This window comes from Typopeltis vanoorti, chromosome 20 (genome assembly GCF_054136105.1).
Source record: "Typopeltis vanoorti isolate ZY-2024b chromosome 20, IOZ_Tvanoo_1.0, whole genome shotgun sequence".
Lineage (NCBI taxonomy): Eukaryota > Metazoa > Arthropoda > Arachnida > Uropygi > Thelyphonidae > Typopeltis > Typopeltis vanoorti.
In genome coordinates, this window is record NC_143568.1 from 50,971,556 (window position 1) to 50,999,489 (window position 27,934).

A 27,934-nucleotide genomic window follows, 5' to 3' on the forward strand; every position below is an offset into this window, starting at 1 on the left:
TGCCTCCTTTATGCTATATAAGAAGTTAAATTTTTTCTCGTATGGAGGTGGTGTTTTTGATGATGAATATTCTCTCTACTGAAAGATAGAATTATTTTGTTTCTTCTGTTAAATTATCTTTTTGAACCGGGGGGGGGGTGATACTGAATTATCACTTTTTCTCAAAGCATTGATCTGTTCTTAGTCCACCCATAGAGAACTAACAGTTATTTCTTTAAGTTTGCTTGAATTGCAGTGTGTAATGGACTGATATATTTGTTATATATTCCTTGGCCAATCTTTTTTTTTTTTTTTTTTCTCTCTCAATAGCATTTAGCCTCATACAACCATCTTTTGTTTATTGTACAGTTTAAATTGAAGAAAGTATGTGAGAGTGAATTATTATTAACTGACATTTTAATGACTTATGTATATATGCTTACTTAAATGAGTATATAATTACTATAAATAATAGTTGATTACTTAAATTATTTATTTGAATATGTTGAAGTACTTTTTGACTTCAGATATAATAATAATTAAGCTATGTTCCTTTATGTTGAGTTGAACACTTGATTTTGAGATTAGTAATAGCATTTTTAAGAATGAATTGGGTTAGTGTTTTAGCATCTAAAAGCATGAATACCACTTAAGGATAATCATTTTCAACATTATGGTTTACCATTTGCTCTTGTCATGCCTCCACTATTCAGCTAGAAAATGTTCATTGTATGTCCAATTAATTTTCTGATCTGAAGCAGCATAATTTCTAATATTTTGCTTATTTTCTTGGAATATCCTTTTCTCACTTTGTGAAGATCTCTTAACATATTATTATTATTATGTGACACCTCCAAGGACTCATCGAGGAAGGGCACTCCAGAACCACTACTACCATCATCAACATTCAATGCCATCTGCTGCCAACCACCACCACTAGTGTTTTTAAATTGCGTGCGTTCTCAAGGCCAATTGCATTTACTCAGGGTTAAAAAACCTGAGTTTCTTGGAGAAAAACTCCTGCTACCTCTATTGGCTAACTTCCCTTCAATTGAAAAAAAAAAAAAAAAAAAAACTATTTAAAGATTCCTCTCATCATGATGAGAATCAAACTTAGGCCTTTTCCAACTGAAGGGTGCAATGTACCATCATTCTTCCGATATATATAACAGATTATCATCCAGCGTTGAAGACTATTTAGTTACCCAAGTTGCATTGTGCAGATGGCCATCCACATTATAATCCAGACTCTCCTTACCCCTTGTTAACTGAGTGACTGCACAGGAATTTATACATGTAATTGTTTATTACTCGAGAGATTTCAGCATAGCACGTGTGTTAATGATATTCTTTATTACTTCAGAAAGAATTTCATCTCGGAAGAAATGAGGAATAAAAACTAGCTGTACTCCATAGTCCAAACATTTTTATTTTATTTTATTTTTTTTTCTTTTCTTGTCACTTCAGTTTTCCAGCAAGCAAATTAGATGATGTAACTCATACCACCAGGTGATGCTTAGTACCACAGGTTTAGTGATTTTTTCCCTGAGTGGTATTGTCACCACACCTCAACCCTTGCCTCTGTAAGTTCACTTCTAAATAGTTTCTTTCATCCTTATGACTGATTCCTGTTGGCTGGATATTTTCATAGTTACTACCAGGTCCATAATGGTGTAGGCTTAGACTACACTGACTACATAGACTACACTGGTACCACTACTATGGCTACTCAGGACTTGCTGACCATCCATGAGATATCACAAAATCTGTAGGAAAAAGACCTTACAGCATTTTGTACAGAAGATCTAGTCATTATAGGCCAACTGGCCTTTACCGAAGTCCAGTTGATTCTGGTTACATGAGGTATACTTGACATTCTTGCAGCCCAAGTGGAATTACATCCTCAAGCAGTTATGCTAAAATATGATAAACTTCTTTTTAACCTTTTTTGTTCTTCAGTGAAACAATTTTAACTTATATACTCGTACTCTATGTGCTATGTAAAACAAATGAGCAAATGCTCTAATCCAGAGTATTTTACTAACATGGTATTGCACCTTTTCACTACTTGTATATGGGGGATATACATGACTTCATGTTATCTCCTACCCACTGATGAGACCTCAAAGGTCACAACTGATCTTCTGTATTGCATAGCATTATACACACTTGAAAGGATGTGTGCTTTGTTTGCTTACACTTGTATAAAGGATTAAACAAGAATATAATTTCTTGGCATTTTTAATTTAAATGCACAGATTTTGTTAAGATTTTAGTATCTTTGAGGAGTTTAATATGTAGTTGGTTGCAATTTTTTTTTTAATAGTATTGAAATTATAACAGGTATTTACAGATCTAAGGTCCAAAGATGTGGCTAATACTTTCAAAACAATGGTTTCTAAAAGGGAAAATCTTGAAACTCTTGGAGGAATGTCTGAAGCTTCTAGTGAAGGGACTACTCATTCAGTTAGACATGAAGAGCAAGTTGCATTTTCGGATTGGATTAACTCGTAAGTTGCATCTTTTTAAGTATAACGGTAAATTATCGAAACACTGAATATGTTGGCATACTCTTACAGAAAGTGTTGATTAGGTTAGACAGATCACTATTATCACAAAATCCCAGTTTCTTGTGCACAAATGTTAATACAGTTGACTCTCACTGTAACAGACTTGTTGGGACAACATAATTATTTAGCGAATAATTTTGCTTTAGTGGTATTTTCTGTAGTGAGAGCTAACTCTATTAATGTTTGTATCAGCATTCATTTCTTCTAATGCATAGAACAAAGCTTATGTCAAAATAGAACTTTTTAAAGCAAAATGCACTTAATTAAGCTTGGTACATTATTGCCCTTTGTAATTTGCAAGAATGACATATTTGCCCTTCAGTTGGAAAGGCTAAGAGGTGCAAGAACCATTGAATTTTTTTAACTGCAGATGAGTTAGGGAAGTGGCAGGGATTTTCATCACAGATCCTGACCTTTCATCCCATAAAATTATCAAATGGACTAAAGAGCACACAATTAGCCAATCGCTTTCATCTGTAATTTCAATTGCTACCATTCAATGGGTAGGTTATTAAAATAAAAGCTCAGCTAGTACTACTGTCAGTAGTAAATTTGTGTGATAATTTGTGTAATAATCACTTTATTAACTTTATCATAGTATATTTGCTGGCCTGGTTGGTTGAGTGGTTAGCGTATCTGCTCTCCAGCCAAAAGGCTGTGGGTTCGTATTCTGCCATGGGCATGGATGTTTGTGATTGTCTGTGAAAATACTAGTGGTGGGCAGTAGATGGAATTGGTGTAGATGATGCAGTTCGCTATAGTTAAAAAAAAAAAGCACCACGTTGAATTTTCAGGTCTTCTAATGTAAAGCTTCTTAAACTGTGGGTTGCGACTTTTTTTGCGACTCCGTGTGGGAGTCGCAAAAAATTTTGCAACAGTAAAAGGTTTCTGAACGTGCAATGACCAAAAATTAATTCAAAATCAAACGTGTAATGAATCCAAGGTGTTTCTGGCAGCGCTCGACCGCGTTGCAGCATGTGGCTTCACTAAAGCCTTGCTTCTGAACACACAACATACGCACTGCATGTGCCGTCATGCTACACAATGCCAATGAATGCTGCTAGAAACACCTCGGATGTATTTTCATCTAATGTAAAGCTTCTTAAACTGTGGGTCGCGACTCCGTGTGGGGTAGCATAACTGAATGTGGGGGTCGCAAAAAATTTGGCAACAGTAAAAGGTTTCTGAACACGCAATCACCAAAAATTAATTCGGAATCAAACATGTAACGAATCCAAGGTGTTTCTGGTATCGCTCGCCTGCGTTGCAGCACGTGGCTTCACTACAGCATTGCTTCTTAACACACAATATATGCACTTTCACTCCATGTGCCGTTATGCCACTCAATTACAATGAATGCTGCCAGAAACACCTCGGATCAGATTCGAGACATATTTTATGTTATGAATTGCAGTATTTTTACTGTACATACAAAGTTTTCTACTCTTACAGAAACATAATAGTTTAATTACGGAAAATAAAGACTTTTAATATTTTCCTACCATTATAACAGAAAAAAATATTTTTCAGTTATGGATAAGTGGCTAATTTTAGACAGAAGAGGTAAAAATACTGATGACAATGCAGCACAGTCTTCGCTACCAGGTTGTAGTATACCTAAATTGTCAAGAAAAAGAAAATATGTCGATCATTTTTGCAATATGGATTATTCTACTCTTACAGAAACATAATAGTTTAATTACGGAAAATAAAGACTTTTAATATTTTCCTACCATTATAACAGAAAAAAATTTTTCAGTTATGGATAAGTGGCTAATTTTAGACAGAAGAGGTAAAAATACTGATGACAATGCAGCACAGTCTTCGCTACCAGGTTGTAGTATACCTAAATTGTCAAGAAAAAGAAAATACGTCGATCATTTTTGCAATATGGATTTATTTCTAATAATCATGATGGTGTGGAAAAACCTCTTTGCTTAATTTCTAATGAAGTTGACTGCGGAGAACATGAAACTAGTCAAATTAAAATGACATCTTAATACCAAGCATGCAGTGTACTGCAATAAATCAAAGGAATATTTTGAACTACTTTTAAAATCTTCAACAAAAATCTTCAACTGTCAACAAAAGTATTTACTTACATCTTATGAAACTTCTTATTTAATTGCAAAAACTAAAAAGCCCTATGTGATAGGAGATCTCATGTTACCTGCTGCTATTAAAATGTCAGAAATAGTTCATGGGAAAAAGGATGGGGATGAAATTTGTAAAATCCTTTATCGAATGATACTGTTTCCAAAAGGATTTCTGAACTTAGTAATGACCAATTTTAACAGCTTATTACCAGGCTTAAGGGCAGCCCAAAGTTTGCAATTCAATTACATGAAACATCTGATATTTCTAACATGGCACAGTTCTTACTTTATGTAAGATATGTTTATGAAGGAAGCATACACGAGGAATCATTGTTTTGTTACCCTTTGGAAGGGCACACAAGAAGGGAAGATACTTATCTTAAAGTCGATGAATTTTTGACAAATGAAGGTTTACAGTGGAAAAATTGCTTTGGAGTCTGTACAGATAGTGCTGGAGCAATGATGGATGAGAATGTTGGATTTGTAGCAAAAGTTAAAGCTGGTGGCAATGAATATATCACTTTCACTTATAGCCAAAAAATATCACCAGAGTTAGATGTGCTTCGTGATACTATCAAAATCATTAACTTCATAAAAAACCCTTAACAGTCATTTGTTTTCAAACCTTTGTGAAGACATGAACTCAGATTACAAAAGCTCATTACTACATGCAGAGGTAATGTGGCTCTCAAGAGGGTGAAGTTTAAACAGATTATTGAAATTGAAAGATGAAGTTGTTATATTTTTGAATGAGCAGAAATCCAATTTTGTTAATTTTTTTCATAATGACATGGCTTTCAAAACTGTTATTTGTTGGATATTTTCGAAAAACTCAATGATTTAAATATGTTGCTTCAAGGAAAGAATTGTAACATATTTGTGTTAAAAGATAAAATTAAAAGTTTTACTAAAAAAGTTAACATATGGAAGAATAGAGGGGAAAATGGTTTTTTAGAAATGTTTACAGCTACAGATGATTTTATAATTGAAAATAACCTTCCCAAAGATTTAATTGTAAGAGTTATAATTGATCATCTGAAGTGCCTGGAGACATAGTTTTCAAAATACTTTCCTTCAAATTTTGATTCTAAAAAACTAAGTTGGGTTCATAAGCCATACTCCATTGAAATCAACAACATCAGTCATCTGCCATTAAAAGTTCAAGAAGAATTTGCCAAGTTATCAAGCGACACAGGTGTAAAACTTGAGTTTCCCAAAAAATCGTTAAATGAATTTTGACTTTTATTAGGACATATTAGGATTAGGACAGAATTTCCATCAATTTCTGAAATTGATAAAGAATTAAATCTTAGCTGAATATTTGATACTGCAGGATATTGAAGATGCTCTACATCCTGCAGTATCAAATATTCAGCTAAGATTTAATTCTTTATGTAAAAATAAACAAGCACATCCATCTCATTAGTATGCAAATTGCTTTAGTCTTTAATAAATGGTAAAATTATATGTATACCAAAGGATTGGTGTATATATATATATATATATATATATATATATATAATTTTACCAATAATACATTTACTGATAATAAATCATAAAGAAATTTATGTTGTTTGATTTGTTATACAAATAGGTATACAAATCAAACAGTAAATGTTTGATTTATATATCTATATACCCAGGGTCACGTAAAAATTTCTCAGACGAAAAGGGATTGCGAGTGGAAAAAGTTTAAGAAGCCTTGATCTAATGCATAGCCTAACCACAGTACTAAATATGCAATGTCTATTTCCTTTAGTGGCTGACATTTGCATAGATACAGATTTTGACAGATAACCATTCTTTTTAGGGCTCAGCATGGATTTGTTAAAAGGTAGTTCTGTTTTTAGTTATCTAGTTACACTTAATAATAAAGTGGCCAGAGTAGTTCCATGATAGATAAAGAAAAGTTACAGGTAGTTTTCCATCTGTAATTTTTCCACCAATATGAGTGCTTTTACTGTACCTATCTTATGTATTGTAAATAAGTTTTCTCCATGTGGGGCACCTGTATGTGACAAAGGGGATCTCTCAGTGATAGTAATTGCCTTTTTCATTCTTCCTCTTTTCTTGTCTTTTTTTTTGTTTTCTATGTTCATCATCCCACTTCTTGTGAATGTTTTTTTTTACTTTCCTTTGCTTCAGACTAATAACATTTGGACTTTCCATCCTGCTGCTCTGCTTTGCTGTATGGTTTGATCCATAGAGATGCAGATGTTATCCATGTACTGCTTCATAAAGTGGTCAGTCCTAGTTTTTGATTCAGAATCATTTAACAGTGCTGTTGTCTCCTTCTGCTGTGATCTGGTGACTGGGCTCAGGAGTTGTGTTTATAAAGCACCTTGGCATTTCTCTTCTGTGCATATTTATTTTCTGCCAGATTATGGACATCTCTGTTTGGCTTCTTGGTAGATGGGGATCCCTGATGCTAATTCTAAAATTCCTTTTGACATGAATCCTTCATTCTCATATTTAACAGGATTTTTTATCAGGTCCCAATCACATACAGAAACCTAGGATACATCATTTGCTAATAAAAAGAAAAAAAAAGTAAGGAAACAGAAAAAAGTAACTTGCAGAGATTGTATCATTGTTCATTGTTATTTATGTAACAGGTAAATGGCCAATTGGGAATCATCCTTCTTTCCACAGAAGTATTTAGGATTAACAGTCCTTTCTGAAACAGTAACGAAGCCATTATTCAGATGACAGTTTTTTAGAAACCTTTACAACATTTAGAACATCTGCTCCAAACAACATCCATAAGCTGAATAGCTACAGTTTTAAGACTCTGTAGCTGAATAGCTACAGAGTCTTAAAACACTCACTCTAGAAGAGTTATATCCTGGTTTCCATAAATTAAGGAACAAAGAGAAAAATCACAATAACTCAAACTGCATGAATTTTTATGCAGTTCATTGAAAAGCAGTATGATGTGAGGTGTGAAATGCCCAAAAAATTGTAAATGAATACTTTAATTTAGTAGCAAATGGATACATGAAGCCATTGGTCAAAATAAGAGGTCAAAATGAGATCGTCAGAGTGCCTTAATAAAGAACATGGTTACCCCTCACAGCAATACAGTGCTCACAATAGTGTTTCGTACCTTTATAATGGTGCCCATGAGCTCAATTTGTAATAATAACCATTGCTCCTGCAAAGTGCACCTAAGTCCCTCAAGGTTTTGGAGAGGGAGAGGATTGAGAGCAGTAGCATATCTACCTAGAGCATCCCAGACATGCTCAATGGAATTAAGGTCAAGAGACCTGGTTGGCCAGTCCATATATACAGTAATCTCTTCTTGAAGATATTGGTCCACAATCTTCTCTTGATGATGAGCAGTATTGTCTTCTTGTAGGATAAATGCCTCCACCTGTCATCCCCACATGTGGATGAACATAGGGGTCAAGGACCTTGTCTCTGTAAGTTGTAGCATTCATTGTTCCACTAGGAAGCACATACAGATCATTGCATCTACCCAAGGCTATGCATCTTCAAACCATCACACCACTTCTGCCATAAGTGTCTTTTTCACAGATATTAGAGGGAAGGTAATGTGCCCCTGATTCTCTTACAGTTAGAGCATGTCTGGTATCACTTTATAAACCAAATCAGACTCACCAGTACATCAGGCTCATCAGTACTAAACAGTACTGATCCCCCTTGTCTCGAGTCTAGTTGACTTGGAGCCTTGGCCATTTCAAATGTTTTCTCCTGTGATCTCCAGCTTTTGACCCTTATGTGACCTGTGGTCCAGAAAAAGAGAAACCAAAAATAAAAATTAAGTATTTTATGGAGATCTACAAAATGTAATCGACAAAATAAAAGAAAATATGCAATAACGATTACATATTTAAATGCAAGAATTGGCACATGGTTATTCCATGTATATGCCAAAGACTTAATGCAGAAATAATTAATGAAAGTAGGAAATGACCATGAGTTAGTACTTAGAAAGATAAAACTAGCAAAGACTTTCAAGAATAAAAATAAAAACTCATATATACAGAGGAAAAACAAAATATAGGATAGAATTACTCCATAAAGAAAGCATAACATACCTGTACAGAAAAATAATTAGATAAATTTGAAAAAATAAAAGACAGAAACAAACAGTAGAAGAAAAATAGATGGCCTTTAGAGACATTGAACATGAAGCATTAGAAGAAAAAACAATTAGCACAAAAAATAATCAAATGTGATCACTATGATCTAATGAAGTGAAAAGCTTAGCAAAAGAAAATTACTTTCACAGATATACAGACATATCATATACCTCAATGTATGAAGAATATGAGATTATGAAATAAAGTAGACAGTGAGATATGGAAAAATAAACTGGTATAGTAGAATAACTACTCCAAAGAATTAGAATATAATTTTAATGGTACTCAAAGAAGAATCTGGATAATAATATAAAACTCAAAAGAGAGAACTAAATGAAAGTATAAAACTAACAAATATTGGATTGGATAAATTGAAAGATTATTTTCAAAACCTGTATCACAATAGAATAAAGATAATATAACTGAATATAACATAGCTTTTGAAATAACAGAAAAAGATATTGAACAAACCCTTAAAGAACTAAAAAATAGAATCGGCTTGAATAAATAAAATACAGAATGAAACGTATGAGAGAACAGTTAACAATTGTTTTTCCCCATATTTCATTCTCATGAAAATGTTCATTACATGAGTGGGATTCACATAAAAATATATATATATATATATGTTCCTCCTAATAATAAATTTCATATTGTTTCAGAAATTTAAAAAATGATCCAGACTTAAAGCACCTCCTTCTTATTGATGCAGAAGGCAAATTGCTCTATGAAAAAGTCAAAGATGGAATTTTGCTTTGGTATGTATCCCTTAATTCTTTGAGAAATCAAATTTTCTATATCTTTTTGCTTTAAGTTATTTTGATTTTTACCTAACAAGAAAATATATATAAAAAATAATTTAATGCTTTTATATTAATACATAATCTGATGCTTTGTTCTTTTGGTTTGAATTTTCAAAAAAAAAAAAAAAAGAGGGGGAGGTAAAACAGTGTAGGAATTGGAGAAATTTTTGTATTGAGTATCCTTATGTGCTTCGGTATCTAACTTATATGCTTGATGTATGAAAGGATGCTGAAGCATATAAGTTGGATTCAAGCCTACAAGATCAAATTTTGACTTTCAAACAAGTGCAGTTGATTTTGCTATGACAGACACATAGGGATCACAGTAAGTTTATTATTCCTGTGGTCAGTTCTGTGAAAAATTTTCTTTAGAATATTACTGTGCCTATGGGGTTTGTTAGTTTTTTTTTGATTGCTGGTTGTATAGTAAGAGTTTATTATGTTTGCTATTGTGAGCATTGACTGCAGTTGATAAATCCTAATAATATAATAAATGCCATTTGAGCCTTTGTTAATCTTGAAAAGTAGTTAAATAGCAAGGAGAAAAGATATTTAATAACATCTTTTAAATATCTTAAGCTAGTGTATATAGAGAATAGCTTACATTTATGTCAGCAGTTAGAAACAAATAAAATGATCCCCCTTGATGGTATTGTTACCATAAAGTGGTAAGGAGACTCACATGCACCAATGACCTTGAGCTGTGCCACTGTTAGCTAAACTGCAGAGCCTCCTTAGCTGGACAAGTCAAGAAGTAGATGTCAGACAAAGATATTCTGGTCCAACAGATTGGGGGTTTGTGTAAGGCTAGTTACTCTACCAAGTAAAAATCTAATTTGGAAGCTTTAAATGCAAAATTTGTGAGCATTGATTTATCAGCCATAAATAATGGATTATAACCAGGACAAAATAAAGGTCAAAGATTAGAAATCTTGGACATTCTGAGAATGTAAGAAGTATGCGATAGGTGAGGATGGCTGAAAAGTTCTGCTAAACACCTAAAACAAAAATTATATTAAAGCAACTAATATAACCACATGAAAGAACATATCTCAAAACCTTTTAATCCCCATGTTTCATCAAATAGTAATAATTTATTCTTTTTCTTTTAGGATATATAAGATGACATGTCAATTCCTTCATGGTGATTATCGCAACTTTTCAGCATACCCTCGCAATAATTGAAGGAATTGGAATAAGTAAAACAGCTAGAAAACAAAAATATTAATATAGCAGTGATAACAGAAACAAACAAAAAAAATTGAGCAAAAGAGAGGGATGATTCAATTATGTTATATAATTGAGTAGACAACATATCAAAGCTTTGAGTGGAATGGAATTAATAATAAATAGGAAAAAAATGTGTACAGATGGTTTTGTATATGATCAAATTATAACAGTTAAATGAAAACCAGATGCTTCCAAAGATGGTAGAAAATGGATTCCAACCCAGATTTTATAGAATAACAGTGTTTTCAAAATAATATGTATATACTTGGAAGGGAATATCTATAATTGACTATATCATTACTAATCAAACACTAACTCCACATTAAGATGTACATGTTTACAGAGGAATGAAACTTTTTGCATCATTTAGTAGTGTCTAATTTAACAAAATGAAAAGAATTAAGAAAAAACAAATAGAACAACTGTTCATAGCATACACCCTCTGTCAAAAAAAAAGAAACCAAACTCTTCGAAAATGGAAGAAACTAGTGGTGCCGCCTGTTGTTTCTTCTGTCGAAAGCAGCAACCTTCATTAGTATGACATTTGTTTCATTAGAAGCCGAGTTATAGTGTCAAGAGTGACAGTATGTTTTGACAAATGGTTGAAAAATGAGTTTCAAACAGAGAGGTGCGATTGACTTTTGTGTTTAACTTGGTAAAAGTTTTACTGAAACACATCAAATGCTTCAAAAAGCATACAGTGATGAATGTTTATCCCGTACTCAAGTTTGCAAGTGGTTTAAGTGATTTCAAAGTGGTCGTGAGACGCTTGAGGATGACAAAAAGCCGGGCAATCCAAAAACTGGATTGACCAAAGTTAACATCCAAAATGTGTGTGATTTCATCAAAGAAAACCCGAAATCATCCTTGAGATTGATTGAAGATGAATTGGGGATTCCAAAATCAATTGTGCACAACATTTTGACCCAGAGTTTGGGCCTTCGGAAATTGAATTTGCGATTTGTTCCCCACAAATTGACTGGCGATCAAAAAATGTATTGAATTGAACACTGCAAGGACTTCATTAAAACTATTCGTAAGGACTCAGACTTTCTTGAAATGATCGTTACTGGTGACAAAATGTGGTGTTTTAAGTATGAGCCTGAAACAAAGTGTCAGAGTACTGAGTTGGTAGACCACCAGAAGAGGGATACCCGAAAAAAAGTCGCTTGGAGAAGTCAAAAGTAAAGACAATGCTGATTTGTTTCTACGATTCCAAGGGCATTATCCACAAAGAATTCATTCCGCCTGGCCAAATGGTCAATGGCGAGTTTTATCTCGAAGTTTTGAAGTGATTGATAGCGAGAATTCATCGCATACGGCATGAATATTGTGATGCAGGCAGCTAGTCACTTTTGCACGATAATGCACCATTTCATCATTTGAACATTGTGAGACAGTTTTTGAGCCAAAACCAAGTTTGTATGTTGGATCACTCGCTGTATTCACCTGATTTAGCACCCTGTGACTTCTTTATCTTCCACTCACTTCATTTGCTGATAAAAGGAAAGCGATACAACACCATTGAAAATGTTTAAGTGGCAGTAACCATGAACCTCAACAGTATCCCAAAAACCGATATATAAAAAAACTCATTTAACAAATTAATTGACTGTGCCAAATGCTGTATCGAAGCTGAGGGAGAGTATATTGATTGAAATAAATGATTTGAATAATTATAATTGGCTTGTGTTTTACTTTCTATCAAAAGTTCGGTTTCTTTTTGGACAGAGGGTGTATATCTTTTACAACAACAAAAAAAAGCATTCAAATATTATATCCATTGCAATTGTTTAGCCTAAAAGAAGAATGGAAGACACGGTAATTTGCAAGATAATTCGTAGGCAGCTTCTCAAATACTTGAAAAGAAAAATAAAACATTAAAAATATTAAAAGTTTGGAACAAATATATATATTTTACATTAAAAAGATTTTTTTTTTATTATGTTGGGCCCATACATGAGAGTTTGGTTGATCAACCTATAGTACATTAGTACCATATATGGGTAATGGGTTGGGAAAGGAATAACTTGTTTACATTTGATTTAAAATCCTGTATATTGTATTCCTTGGGAAACACATCGGGGTTAGACTGTTCCACAGTACAGCAGTAGCAGGGATGGAGGAGAAGAAATTTGTTCTGTTGGTTTCAAGATGTACTCTGAAGGGATGATGGGCAGCAGCAGCTGCATGTGTTCCAACAGGCTTAGTACTGAGTGGAGGAATTATTGATGCTATTTCAGATGAAAATTTGCCATGGAAATATTTATGGAATACACAAGTTGTAGTAACCAAACGTCTCTGCAAAAGTGGGGGGGGGGAGTTGGTAAGAGATGGGTCATTTACCAATCTAATTGCCATCCTCTGTATTGAGTCTAGCATTTTGTGGGATCTCTTCGGAGCTCCACTCCAAATGTGAGAGCAATGTTCAATAATTGGGTGGATTTGTATTAAGATTAACAGCTGTTGAGAGGGAAGTAACATCTTGAGTGAAAGAGAAATCCTTTTTTAGAAGCTAAGGATGCAATGGTTGTGATGTGTTTATATCAGGAGAGGCTGGATGTCATGGTAATTCCATGATGAGAAATCTCATCTCATCTTGTCTGGAAATTTTGAATGTTATCAAAAATAATACTGGGAGAAAATGGTTCTTTTTTGTGAGAAATAAGGCAGAACTAGGTTTTACTAGCACTGAAATTGATGGGGTTATCTGAGCCCCATTGGAGGATGGCTTGGAGATCAAAATTGAGGGCAGTGGTGGTTGATGTTCTGTAGATTGAGGTGAGTTGCGTAGAGTAAGATCTATCAAAAGGAAAGGGAGGAGTGCAATGTGCTGTCATCTGCAGACCTGTGTATTGGGTTGGAGATCAACTGAAGTAGGTCATTGATATACAGAAGAAAGAGGATTGGTGAGAGAACAGAATCCTGTGGAACCCCGGCATTAGTTGGGTGGTGAGAGGATAAGGAACTGTCTACCTTCACACATAGTGTGCATCTAGACAGAAAGTTGGCAGTTCAACTGCAGAAATCCTGAGACAGGCGAAATAATGGGAATTTGCTTAGTAAGCCTTTGTGCCAGACCTGGTCAAAAGCTTTGGAGATATAAAGTTCAACTACTTGAGATTTGCCAGACTTCTCCATGACATTTGTCCAGAGATGGGAGTAGATGTCCTATTGAATTGCAGTGACGGAATCCATACTAGTCATTGTTTATTAGCTGGATGCCTTCAAGGTAGTTTAGGAGTTGGAAATTGATGGTTTTCTCCATTACTTTAGATAGGACTGAGGTGATTGAGATAGGATGGTATTTAGATGGCAGTGATTTGTTGCCCTTGTTGGGAATGGGTTGAATATAGGCCAATTTCCAGGCTGTGGGATAGATACCAGTGGAGCAAGATAGTATATACAGGCAACAAAGGATAGGAGTCAGTTCTGGTACACAAACCCTCAGGACAATTGGAAGAATGCTCTCAGGGCCAGGAGACTTTTTTTGTGTTTAAATTGGAACAGTATTTTTCTGATCTCTTTCTGGCAGAAGGATATAGGAGGCATTGTATATTGGGCAGCTGGAATAGTTGGGGGGGTGGGCATTTACAGTTGTCATAATCACCCACTAGTGTAGGTAATAATGCAATAGAGCCATCTGGGTAATATAGAGGTGGGAATAGTGTTGGACAAAAGTTATGACCAGAAGGCTTGGCTGTTGTTTGGGAAGGCTGCAAGTTTCCTGCTTTTTGCTCTTTCAAACTCTGTTTTGGAAGCATTGATAGTTTTCTTGCATCTATTTCAGGCTTGGGTATAGACACCAAAGGAGGATGGGGTTCTTGATGTAAGCCAGTTGTTTGCTATTTTTTATTTGTACAGGTTTGGTACATCTTTTGGAGAGCTGGAGTTTAGTTAGGGGATGGCAGTTCAGAGTAGTGTGGGAAATGTATATTTCCATGCCAGTGCGGATTACTTTGGTGATACATTTGGTGCATATGTTTGGATTGGAAGGCCGGAAAGAATAATCCAACCACGGGAATAAGGTATAGACATCACAGAGACTGTCTCACTTGGCACTGTTATAATGCCAAACTACTCTTGTATGGGAGTGACTGTGTAAGTGTTGTTGCATGGGGGAGGAAATGAGCATTAGATTGTGGTTGAAATTACCCAGGGTACTCACTATATTCACTGTGTATTTGGAAGGGTCATTGGTGAGGAAGAGATCTAGGGTGTTTTGGGAGTGGTTCGGGTAATCTGGTATTCTGGGTTGGCATGTGAACAATTTGTGTGGTGGTTAGCATCTTTACCTGCAAGATCTCTACAACTGGAGGAGGAGAGCCAGTTGATATTGTGGACTTTAAATTCTAGAAGGATGATTTTGCTGTTAGGAAAGTGGCACTGGAGAAAATAACTTTTTAAGGAGAAGAAATTAAAGACCTCAGAGTGGTTGGTGGCATTAAGGGAGCGATAGAGAAAGCAAATGAATTTGACTGAGTGGGGAAAGAGATATTTTCAACCCATAGAAGGTCAAAGTTGGGTGATTCTAGGTTAGGTGCTCTTTGGTAAGGTATGTCAGAGCAGATATATGCACAGATGCCACCCTTGTGTTGAAAGGAGTTAAAGAGTGTGTAGTTTGGAAAGTTGAAATGAATAATTCTGGGGGGGGGAGGAGATGAGATTTTAGTTTCTGATAAAAAGAGTATGTGAGGCTTTATAGACTGAAGATGGTAGTGGACACTATTAAGGTTGGGGTTGAGGCCAGAGATATTAGTGGAGTGGGTGTGCAAGATTCTCTTGGGGCATATATTTGACCACAAGGATCTTGCATGTTTCTTATGCATTGTGTTAAATAGTAAAGTCTTTTGTTAAATAGTCAGTTTAATCTTATCATACATTAATTTACTGTTTCTTGAATCTATCCTTTTGCTTACTTAAAACCTTATACAATCAAAATCCTACTGGTTACTCTATTGTTATGTCGCTGCTTTCTCTATATTATATCTTGTTCTACCTCTATAATAACTCTCCTTCTAATCTACTGTCGTGCCCCTAAAATATTAATTCAGATTTATTTCCTCTTCGGATATTGGCAAAATTTATATTTTGCTGCACCAGCCAATATCCTATAACAGAAGAGACTTTTGTTCAGGGAAATAATTCAAAATTCAAAAGGATACACACAATATTTTATCTTGCGCGCTAGCACTGTGCAGATTCAGTTAGCAGTTGTAGACTGAATCTCGCTTAAGCAATTATATCTAAATTCCTTCCTGCCAAAAAGGTTCTATTTCATAAGTGGTGGTTTGAATTCGTAATCAGGCATAAACTCAGGTATAAGGTACAAAACATGTTTATTGGAAAAACATAAAACATTTACAGTTATGTAAGTTTAAATACTCAATGGATCAAAATTCACTCTAAGTTAAGGGTTATACTAAATCACAATGAATCTGAGTAAGTTAAATCTTTCAATTATGAAAGGATAAGATTAGGTTTAAGCATAATACTACTACTACTATATAATTCCTTTCATAAGTTATTCACAGAACAACACGCATTGAACACTTTAATTAATACTCTATCAATAATTATCTTAATTCTAAATTTCATTTTAAGCAAGCCTAGCCATTCACAAATTACTGCCTATTAACAACTCTTCTTTGTTCCACAAGGGCTTAATTAATTCAGTCAAATTCTCACTAAAGGTTCTCTACTAGTGTCCTTTAGTTACAATGCACACAAATTTCTTGTTCTTCTAAATGAACTTTAACATAGAACGAAAACTCTTACATTACCGGATCTTTTCAGATTTCATGCCGCCATCTCATGTAGGTCTGGATTGCCTTACTGCCTATTCTTTGGCCATCTTTGTGCCTGGCGATGTACTACTCTTTTTCTTCTAATCGTTTCTGACTGTTGTGTGCTGTCTACTGCTCCGCAGGAAACTTTCTCCAATGGGACATTCTGCTAAGGCTCAATTCCACATAGGCCGTCGTATCGCGATCAGCTCTGCTTGAAAATCTTCAAGCATTCTCAAGAAAAGAACCTGCCATCCGTCATTACCGTAGTCAGCCCACTGCTCTCTCACGAATCCTCCAACAAACTCCCCCTAAAACTCGAATCCGGCACCCGAAGATCAAAAGATCAAAAAGTCTCCTAAAACAGCGTGCTTTGTCTTTTATTCGCCCTCTTCGGGCGCCCTGTATTCGATGTGGTTTTTCACCCACGAACCTCATCGTTCATGCCCTTTGGGTGATCCTACACTCTCCCTAACCTGTCAAGTTACATTATTCTAGGTAGCCACTCTGATGTCATTTTCCGCGTAGGTATAGCCTCCATCGCTACGCTCGACTCGTACAGATTATACACGATTATTCCGGATTACTACTTATAATTTTTCTCAGAATTTCACAATGTACTAGACAGCCCACCTGGGAATTACAAATAACCTAACAATTCCCTTACACAATTGTTACTATTTTGACACAAAATTCTCTGCTTCTCATTTCAATTATGCAGGAATAACTCTCATTATATGCACACATGGACTACACATTATTACAAAACATAAAACAATACTTCATAATTATTAGCTAATGTGCAGATATCTCCTTAATTAGTAGTAGTTATCATGTTAAGTTCTGAACAAAGAATTTACTTGTAAAGCTCTCCATTCAGGATCTAACAATTGCCTACATACTGGTCTCCATGGTGGCTACCAATGGTGTCAATTGATTTTTTTGCACTAATTTAACTAGTTTGTAGTCGATGAACCAACTGTTATCTCTATTTTGGCGATTTTCTTCAAGTTGTCTTCAAAGATGACTTCCTTGTTCTCTATCTGGGCAAATGTTAAGTTGGGTTTAGCATGTATGCAACGATTGGGACAAGCATCTTTGAACTTGTTATTAATTGCTGATATTAATTTGTATGGGCTTGTAGTGTCACAGGTTACTTTCATGAGATTTGGAAAGTTTGTTCAGTTCTTTCTTTTTTTTTATGGGTCTGAAACGATGGCACCTGATGATATTTCTGGGATTGAAGTTACATTCTCCTGCTAATTTGCTGATGTCTTCCTTTAGTGATTTACTATTTTCCGTTGGAAAGTTCAAAATAATGGTATTGAGTCTCTTGTTTTCGGCCTCGATTGAGTCGTGTACCATCGATGCGATTAGGTTGTGGAGTTCATTAGTGGGCAAGTCTGCATTTGCGTTGTGGCACTGATCGTCAAGTAGCTTGCTGAAAAGGTTTTGATCATAATATTAAAGTGCTGTTTGAGGTTTTTGACTCATTTGCCTAAGTTCAGAGGCTGTTTTATGGAGAAAGATTGAGAAAGTTTCATATGAAAGCACAAAAATAGTTCCAATTTCTTAGTGAATTAACAGAAGAGATTGGAATTAATCAAGGTGTAAGCCAGGGATGTAGTTTGTTTCCTAATATATTCATCAAAAAAAAATTGTATATAGCAACAAAACAAGATATTCAATTAACCATAAAGAGCTTGTCAATATTTCTAATTTTTTAGGAAATGACAATGTAAACTACATTATTAATTATAAAAACTTAAATAACTACCTATATTTGTGCAGTGTTACATGCCATCTTCAGGGATCACAAAACAATGATATGTGCACGCAGGCACTGATACTAACCAAATGAGGCTGGAGAAAGGCAACTGAAGTCAGTCTTAGTCCTGAAAGGTGCCCTTAGTAGTCTAAATTGGGTTATATTGGCCATTGGGCTGACGATCTTAGAACATATGCTTCCCAAACTTGGGGCAGTCTCATGTACCAAAATTTGTTGAAGTTTGGGAAGTTTTTCAGAGCTCATCTGATTCAAGGAATAATCTTTGATACTTGTAATATAGTGGCCTTCTTCCAGTGTATTCTGTGGTGGCTGTCAAGTGCGTGTTAGCAAGTCCTGAGTGGCTGTATTGGTGGAATTGTAGTCCTTGTGTTCGAATATCCTGATATTGGCTGCCCTGCCTGTTTGGCCATAGTAGGACGGTCTGTAACTGGAAGGGACTTGGTATACGCCGGGTAGGTCTAGGGGAAGTGGCTGGTCTTTGGTGGAATGGATAAGATATGATAATTTCTTATGTGGTTTCTAACTAGTTGTGAGGTTGTATTTTCTTAGGATTTTTGTTAGTTTTTCAGATATACCTGGATATATGGAATGATGATAGATTTAGAGTAATTTCTGCTATGAAATTGGATGTGTGTGTGTGTGTGTGTGGTTAACTGGTTTTAATATTTTTTGGGGTTGTAGCCATTTGCTAAAATGTTAAGGATATGGTTAATTTCAGTAGTTAGGGCATTGTTATCTGAACTGATTAATTTTGCCCTGTTATGTAGGGATCCCTGGAGATGCATTGGCAAAATATAGGTAGTTATTAAAGTTTTTGTAATTAATAATTTAGTTTACATTGTGATTTCTTAAAAAATTAGAAGTATGTCTAAGCTATTGTAATATAATACTGTATACAGATTATGTCAACTTTGAAAAAATTAAAACAATGATATTCGGACAACAGGAGTTACTGGCAAATTTTCTGATAGACAGATTTCAACTGGAAAATGTGGAACACTTTGCATATCTTGAATGCCATATGATGCATGACTTGGACCCAAAAAAAAGAGATAAAAATTAGAATAGCCAGCGCAACAACAAGATCTTTCTATAGCACTTCCTCTCAAATGCCAATATCCTCCTTTCAGATTCTCTCAGAAACCTGTATCTTCAGCAGCATGCGTTATGGATGCAAGGCCTGGGTACTCCTCTGAGAGAATCTGAAAGGAGGATATTGGCATTTGAGAGGAAGTGCTATAGAAAGATCTTGAGAAAAAGCTGGATACAGAAAGTGAACAATGAGGAAATCTACAGACGAATACAACCAAAAGAAAACCTGATCCCGATAATAATCAAAAGGAAACTACGTCTATTTGGCCATATATGTAGAATGAATGATGAGAGAAAATTAAAAACGTTGTTGTTATTAATGATTGAAGGAAAGAACAAAAGAGGAAGACCAAACAGAGAATGGGGCGATGACATCTTCAAATAGTGCAGAAACTCTATGCACAAACTGAGTCATCTTGCACAAAATAGAATTCAGTGGAAGAATCATATCAAGATGGCATCAGACACCTATGGGCATTGGACCCATGGTTGTTGATGATGATGATACAGATTATATGATAATGAAATTTACCTTCTGTTAATAATCAGTTTATGAATTAAATAAGATAAGTCAACAGTATTTTCTAAAGATTTCACAAAAGAAAATTGAAGATACAAAAAATAGAACAATAATAATAACATATCTGAAACACAGAATATAGAAATATAGATGAAAAATTAAATTTCAAACAATCCGTGGAACAATTAAAAAGGATGTTGAATAAAAAAACAAGATGAGAAACCCAACTTAAATTTATAATGGCCACCTTGTTATATGGTTTGGAAATATTGATTGTTAGGAAGATCAGAGTAAAATATAAGCAGCAGAAATGAGATTTTTATGACTGGTAAAAGATGCATAGTAGACCACATAAAAAATGAAGATTGAGAGATGTTGAATAGCTGTTTGATATTAAAAATATGAATCAGGTGATAGATTCTTAGCTTCTGTTTCACACACACATGCATATGCAGAGTAAAGATGTACTATAAAAGTCTGGTGTGAGATTTACATAATCTTGCAGACTATGTCATCAAAGGATGGTGACGTAGCCGAATATCTATCACATATCTGTCCCAGGTATGGGATATTTCAACATTTTATATCAGCAGTTTTTCCCCAAATCAGTCAGTTATTTTAAATATCTGATATGATGAGTTCCCACTTTTTCAGTCTCATAAAAGCAAAAGCCTCCTGACTATATCCCAACCCATCTATAGTGCAATTGACTTTTTTATTGATTTTTTTTGCTATACTTGCTTGAAGCAAATATCACAAGAAATATTGATAACTTCTCATTTCCCATTCTGTTTAAACCATAATTCTCCTCTTCCATGTTTTTGAATATTAATATTGTCAAGTTATTTTTGTGATATCTTCATTTTTAATGATTCTGCCATTGGGTACCATCTGTTCATTCTCTTCATTTTCCTCAGGACTCATATCTTGTGGTCTCCAGCATTTGATCAGTTGTTCTAACCCAACAACCCAATTCTGATCCCTATCTTTATTTGAAGCTGTGACTTGTTTGCTGCTCACTTAGTCTCTGTGCCGATTTCTTTTGCTTCTCATCAGTTTATTCAGCTAGGTTTCAACTATATCACTTTTATGTGATTTCTACTTTCTATATTTACTATATTTACCATCTTCATTAAAAATTGTGCTTAAGTAGTTTATATGTTTTCTGTTCTGTAGGTTTATTACAGATAACATGTTTGATTATTTGCATTTTCCTCCTGGGTGTTTTCTGTTTGAATTCTGTTGCTAGCTAGTTTAATAATATTAAGGTACTTACTCCAGAATTGAGAATATCCATGTCTTCAAATTTTTAAATTGACTTGATAAGCTTTGATTTGTTTTGTGCTACTTCCCCTGTTCTGAGCTTTATCTCCTAAATTTTTCCAGTCTTTCTGTATATTTAAAAAAAAAAAAATCTCCCCCCCCCCCCCCCCAAGAATCTGTCAGCAGAATATGAGCCATATTGGCATAAGGCATAATTGGTATTACCAAAATGAAGACTAAAACAGATAAGATAATACTGCTAAATAGTAACTATTGTTATCATTATTGTACAGGTACCTTCACAGAGTCTGAAGACTCATTATGAAAGGTTCAACCTATCCACATACTATCTGTTGTACCTCCCCTTTAACCCATTAACCCTCGGGATCTTGTAACTGATCTGGCAGATACATGCAAAATGTTTAATATAAATATTCTTACACAATTCAGTGTATAGCTTGGTGGTCATGAGTAGCTGTGCATTCATATGTTACGAGTGATATTCCTCACTGTTTTTTGCTGTCAGTTTGGTTTAACACGTGTTATGTAGCACATGTTATGTTTGTGATATTTGACAGTAAATTGTATCTGAGAGACATACTGTGACCTCCGATGTCAGTGTAGCATGGTTTAGTTGTTTTTTTTTTATTCTTTGTTTAATAATTTCTAGATTGTAACTGAAAATAAATAAACCATTATGTATTACTGAAATAGAGAGCCAAAGGCTTATTTATCATACATGTCCTCTAGGAGATGTGCTTTACATTATGGAAAGTACTTGGTCTGGAGCTGACTCCACCTGGAGCTTACTATGAGTTGCCCATAAGGTTGCTTATGCTTGCATCTGCCCTAAACGCTTGTAGTTTCTATATTCGGCTATGAAATAGTGCTGGATTCAATATTTATCATACATGTCCTCTAAGAGATGTGCTTTACATTTGTGGAAAATACTAAGAAAAGTGATCTGGAGCTTACTTCACCTTTACTACGAGTTGCCCATATACCACGACTTTCAATGTCAGTATAGTGTGGTTCAGTTTTTTTTTTTTTTTATTCTTTATTCAATAATTTCTAGATTGTAACTGAAAATAAATAAGCCATCATGTATTACTGAAATAGAAAGGCAAAGGCTTATTTATTATTCACGTCCTCTAGGTGATGTGCTTTATTCCATAATTTACATTATGGAAAATGTTACTGGAGCTTACTCCACCTTTACTCTGAGTTGCCCATAAGGTAGCTTATGCTTGCATCCTGAAAGTTTTATAGTTTCCATATATTCGACATGAAACTCTTGTTGTTTCTATATTTGGCTGTGAAATAATGTTGGATTCAATATCCACTTAATCTGTACCATCATGTATTATTATTTTTTATTTATTTATGTTTTTTTGCATTTTAGCACATACTAGTAATGAATGTATCTCTCAGATATACTGCGACCTCCCGAGGGTTAACAGACTACTTCCTCATCCACTAGATGCTTAGGTGACAGAACTGAACACAGTAATCCAGATGTGGATGTAATGAGGCATTGTCACAAGTCATTATAAAATGGAATCATAACTTCTTTATCTTTGCTTTTTAGTGTGTTCTTCGATAACCAACTAATCTGTGTGTTAAGGATTAAGTGTTGGGAGAAACTAATGTTAAAAGGAGGAAACAGCACTAGGAAAGGATTAAGAATAGTATTTAATTCTTCCAGTATTTCATCTCAGTTATGGAGACATCATCAGGTGGTAGAATATGAGACTTGTAACAGACACAGAGAGACAGACAAATTTTTAAGAGCAGCATCAGATTCTAAAAGCAGCCTTTCTCTTCTAAATTTGCTGTGATGGAGCATGGTGGTCTTATTCCATTGATTCTTTGGTCTCAAAGCATGGTCTCTAAGACCAGATTGACCATAGTCATGACTCTGCAGATGTATTTTTTTCTGTTCGTCCATGCAGATGGTAGCTGATCTTCCTGTCTGTCCATAATAGGCCACTTCCAGGAACAAGGAATTCTATATACACTTGTAACTGAGTGAGGATGAAGTTTGTCTTTAGTGGAGCAGATAAAGATAGGTAGTTTGCAAAGGTTGTTTTTAAGAATCTGGTTATTTTTTCTGATGTGCCGTGGACATAGGAGATGGTGATGGTATTACTAAAATCTTTCTAAAGAGAAGATTGTGGATTGGGAGAAGGATTGATTGTTTTTTTAATACTGTGGTCACTATAGCCATTAGATTAAAAAAAAAATGTGGTGTATATGATGAAGTTCTGCTGCAAGAGAGGCATCATTGGAACAAAGGTTATAGGCTAGTTTTATGATAATACCATATTGTTAAGAGGGAGGTGGGGTGATGGGAAAGTTTGTGAATGTATCTGCCTGTGTGAGAAGATTTCCTGTATACTGAAAAGATAGATTAGGTAAGTGAGTGACCAATGTGTGTAGGATTAGTTTTGCTATTAATTTCCTTTTCTATTTTGAACTTGGATTCTAGATTTCCTCTGTCCCCTCAGTCTTTACTGAAGTGACAGAGGAAAGAGTAATGTGTCTGGGCCATGAGACCAAATAGAAATCACATCATCTACATATCTTAACCAGATAGAAGGTTTGAGAGAGGCAAATCAAGAGCTTGTTTTTCAGAATCTTCCATAAAAAAATTGGCAAGAAGGAGGGTGAGAGCAGAGACCCCATAGAGGTGTACTCTCTACCTGTTTATAAATTTTATTCTTCCAAGAGAAATAACCAGAATGGATAGATCTTTGCTTCGTAAAAGAAATTATCATCCTATATATATATATATGTATTTTTTTTTTTACTTTAATTTTTTTTAATATTTAAAGTAAAGAATGTCTTGAAATGATTTTTACATATTACAATAAAATGCAGTTATATGCAGAGGAAATTGGGCAAAATATTTTATTTATGTTGCAGTGTGCTGTGTTGTGTGACCATATGTACTGGCAGAAGCAGTATTGCATCAGTTGATAATTTTCAAAATTATAAAAAAAAGTTAAGGTCATTTAAAAAAAAAAAGTAAAATAAAAAACTATTTTAATAGTTGTTAAATTAGATGTATTTTTAGTCTGTGAAAGATTTCCCTTTTGGCTTTATTTTATAAATTTAGAAGAAATAAAATGCTAGATTTGTATTTTTTGCCAAGGTAAAGTAAACAAAGCATTACTGAATGCTGCAAGTTTCATCAAGTAAAGCTATGAGTGAGTGAATCCAGAGATTGCTTGCCTTCATTGCAAGAAGCTGATCACATGCATTACTCTAAGAAAAAGAATGAGAACCCTTGGTCTCTGTTTACTTGCCTTACCAGTAGAGTATATTATGCATTTCATTGACTAAATGACTGTTTCATCTAGTCAATGAAATCATTTGATTTCTTCTGTATTTACAAAGAAATTTTCAAGGAAAAGGAGAACCTCTTCTTATGTTATAATATTTTTAATTTACTTCTGCACATAGCCTTTGTTCAAGACTTTGTCATATATCTTTGTTGAAAGTTATCCAATAGTGGCTCTTGTCAACACCAGCAATTCTGCCTGGTTATTGATAAGGTTAAAATAGATCTCAAATGACCACCTGCTCAGTGAAATGAAACCTTAGCATATTATAATGAAAGATAATATCTGGATATTCTTGAGGATAATGTCTTTCCTTGAGAGAGAGAAACTTTGTTTTTCCTGCATCGAAAGCATGCTAGCTTCTGAATCACTTATTTATTATCAAATACTAAAAATTTTGGTTTTCTTAAAATAAAGCAATCTTTGGGTTTATTCACCTTAATAATGAAATAATCCCTCCCCCCCTTCCAAATATATGGTTATTACTATTTTATCCATAGAATATATTACAAAAAGGACAAATTATGGTGTTTAATTTTTTTTTTTCAGTAAAAGAATGAGAAAATTGTATATATTTATTTACAGTATAATAAAAAAAAAGGCATCTGATCAAGGTTCAAGAATTTGTCATATATCTTTGTCGAAAGTTATCTAACCAATAGTGGCTCTTGTCAATACCAGCAATTCTGCCTGGTTATTGATAAGGTTAAAATAGATCTCAAATGGCCACCTGCTCAGTGAAATGAAACCTTAGCATATTATAATGAAAGATAATATCTGGATATTCTCAAGGATAATGTCTTTCCTTGAGAGCGAGAAACTTTGTTTTTCCTGCATCGAAAGCATGCTAGTTTCTGAATCACTTATTTATTATCAAATACTAAAAATTTCGGTTTTCTTAAAATAAAGCAATCTTTGGCTTTATTCATCTTAATAATAAGATGAATAAAGCCAAATATATGGTTGTTACTATTTTAGCCATAGAATATATTACAAAAAAGACAAATTATGGTATTTAATTTATTTTTGTTCAGTAAAAGAATGAGATACATCCCTTGCTAGTGGTGGAATTCCACACTACCAGGGGATGCTGTAGACACCTAGGAAGGAGAGAGGGTCCTGGTAATCCTTGATCTGCTACTTGTCTTGTTAAACTTGATTTGTTATATTGTACTATACCAGCCCAGGAGGTCACATTCACATTTGCAATGTTGGTGAAGTTTTTCTCTGGTATCATGGACATCTTCAGTAAGTATAAGTTGGAATGCAGACTCAGGCAAACATGATAGAAAAACTTCACCAACATTGCAAATGTGAATGTGACCTCCTGGGCTGGTATGGTACAATATAATAAATCAAGTTTAACAAGACAAGTAGCAGATCAATGATTACCAGGACCCTCTCTCCTTCCTAGGTGTCTACAGCATCCCCTGGTAGTGTGGAACTCCACCACTAGCAAGGGATGTGTAACAAGATAAGTAGCAGATCAAGGATTATCAGGACCCACTCTTCTTCCTAGGTGTCTACAGCTAGTGTGGAACTCAGTATTTTGGACAGACAGGAAGGGGACTAACTTGGTCAGAAAAAAAAGAACATGAAAATCTATCCAGAATGAACAGGCAGAAAATGGACTTGCAAGGATGGCAATATGGCATTCTTTGTAGTGATTTTTGTTATTAATGATGAGGCCATGTCATCAGATGAAGAAAGCCAGACTACTTCACACATTCCATTTTAAATCAGGGAGCAGCACAAGCTCTACAGAATCCAGGTAACTGTAACAAAAACAACAGTATGATCTTGAATAGATTTTGGCATACTGCCCTGTCCTCATCATTAATAACAAAAATCAGTACAAAGAATGCCATAATTGCCATCCTTGCAAGTAGCTGTCCTTATCCAGGTCATTTTGTTTTGTGTCTTCACTGAGTGTGTTTTTGTTAAAGTACTTCTGATAATGCTAGCTTGAGCTAGCAAAACATTGATTTGTAAATAATTAACTGTAGTCATTATATATTTGAATTCTAGTGGCTGCATAGTTTTTTGTTCCGGAAAATTCAACCTGAATCAGTACAACAGAACCATTCTGTTCTAAAGTCCTAATGATGTGTGCTAAATTTTATTTTCCTCCTTCGTGTTTGCATTATGTAAGTTTTGTTTGCTTGTGTTGCAGTTTTTTCATACACATGGAGATGCTTTGATATGTGGGCAAACATTTTATAGTAAATAATTTTATCATATAAGTTAACTGTTGCTCATTTTTAATGTAACAGCTACTTTGGTTTCTACTCGTTGTGAAAAGCCTGCAGTTGCATGCACACCAAGGTAGGGTTTTTTTGGGGGGGGGGAGAACATTCAACTTCTGTTTTGCTGTTCTGAGCATCATCATGAATTAGTATAGAATAGGTGAGAATATCAATTTTTTGTGTGTACATTGTTACTGTTGAATGCTATCAATACAAAAAATTTTAAAAATTAACAGTGTATACTAAACATGAAACCTAGCTGTTGGAAGTTTTTTCACTTGGTTATGCTATAAATTAAAGATACCAAGAAATTATATACTTGGTTTAATCCAATATCCAAGTGTAAGCAAACAAGTTTGCACCTGAAGTATTTTCAGGACTAGGGCAACTCGTGGTAAAGGTGGTATGACTTCATATCACTTGCCTTAGTGTCCCATAATGTAAAGCACATCTCCTTGCAGACATGTATAATGCTATGCATTGTACATGTCTGCAAGGAGATGTGGGTAGTGACCCTTCCCTTAATGTATTATACATGTCTGCAAGGAGATGTGCTTTACATTATGGGATACTAAGGCAAGTGATGTAAAGTCATAACACCTTTACCACGAGTTGCACTAGTCCTGAAAATACTTCAGGTGCAAACTTTGTTTGCTTACACTTGTATAATGGATTTAACCAAGTATATAATTTCTTGGTATCTTTAATTCATGAAACCTAGCATTAACTCTGAATTCATTTGAGTAATTCTTCACAAGCTAGGATTTACTTGGCACCGAATTTTCATGGTGACGAAGATATGTTAGAAAGGATCCAGGGAAGATTTACAAAGGCAGTAAGTGGTCTCTGAAATGTGGAGTCTGGCTGTTCTGGGGCCAGAACAGACTGTTCTGGCCCCAGAACAGCCAGAATCAGGGGTTGTTATCAGGTTAACATGGAAGACATTTTTCATACAATAGGAGGGGGGGGGTAGAACAATGGGCCATCCCTGGAAACTGTATAAGAATTGTGTGAGGAGAGGGTTCTTTGCATGGAGAGGGTTAGTGAGTGAAATACATTGCCTGAGTGTGTTGTGAATGTAGACATTGAATTAGTTGGAGGCATGGTTGG

At 34.7% G+C, this 27,934-nt stretch overlaps 1 protein-coding gene across 1 annotated transcript in view; it reads left to right on the plus strand.

The window, feature by feature from the left end:
• The window catches only part of Fim (plastin-2 fimbrin), a 324,337-nt gene that overhangs the window by 135,309 nt on the left and 161,094 nt on the right, over positions 1-27,934 (plus strand). The window contains exons 3-4 of the mRNA XM_090409824.1: positions 2,323-2,489; positions 9,414-9,509. Of these exons, the coding sequence (XP_090265950.1) occupies positions 2,323-2,489; positions 9,414-9,509 (263 nt within the window). The remainder of the gene's footprint in view (positions 1-2,322; positions 2,490-9,413; positions 9,510-27,934) is intronic.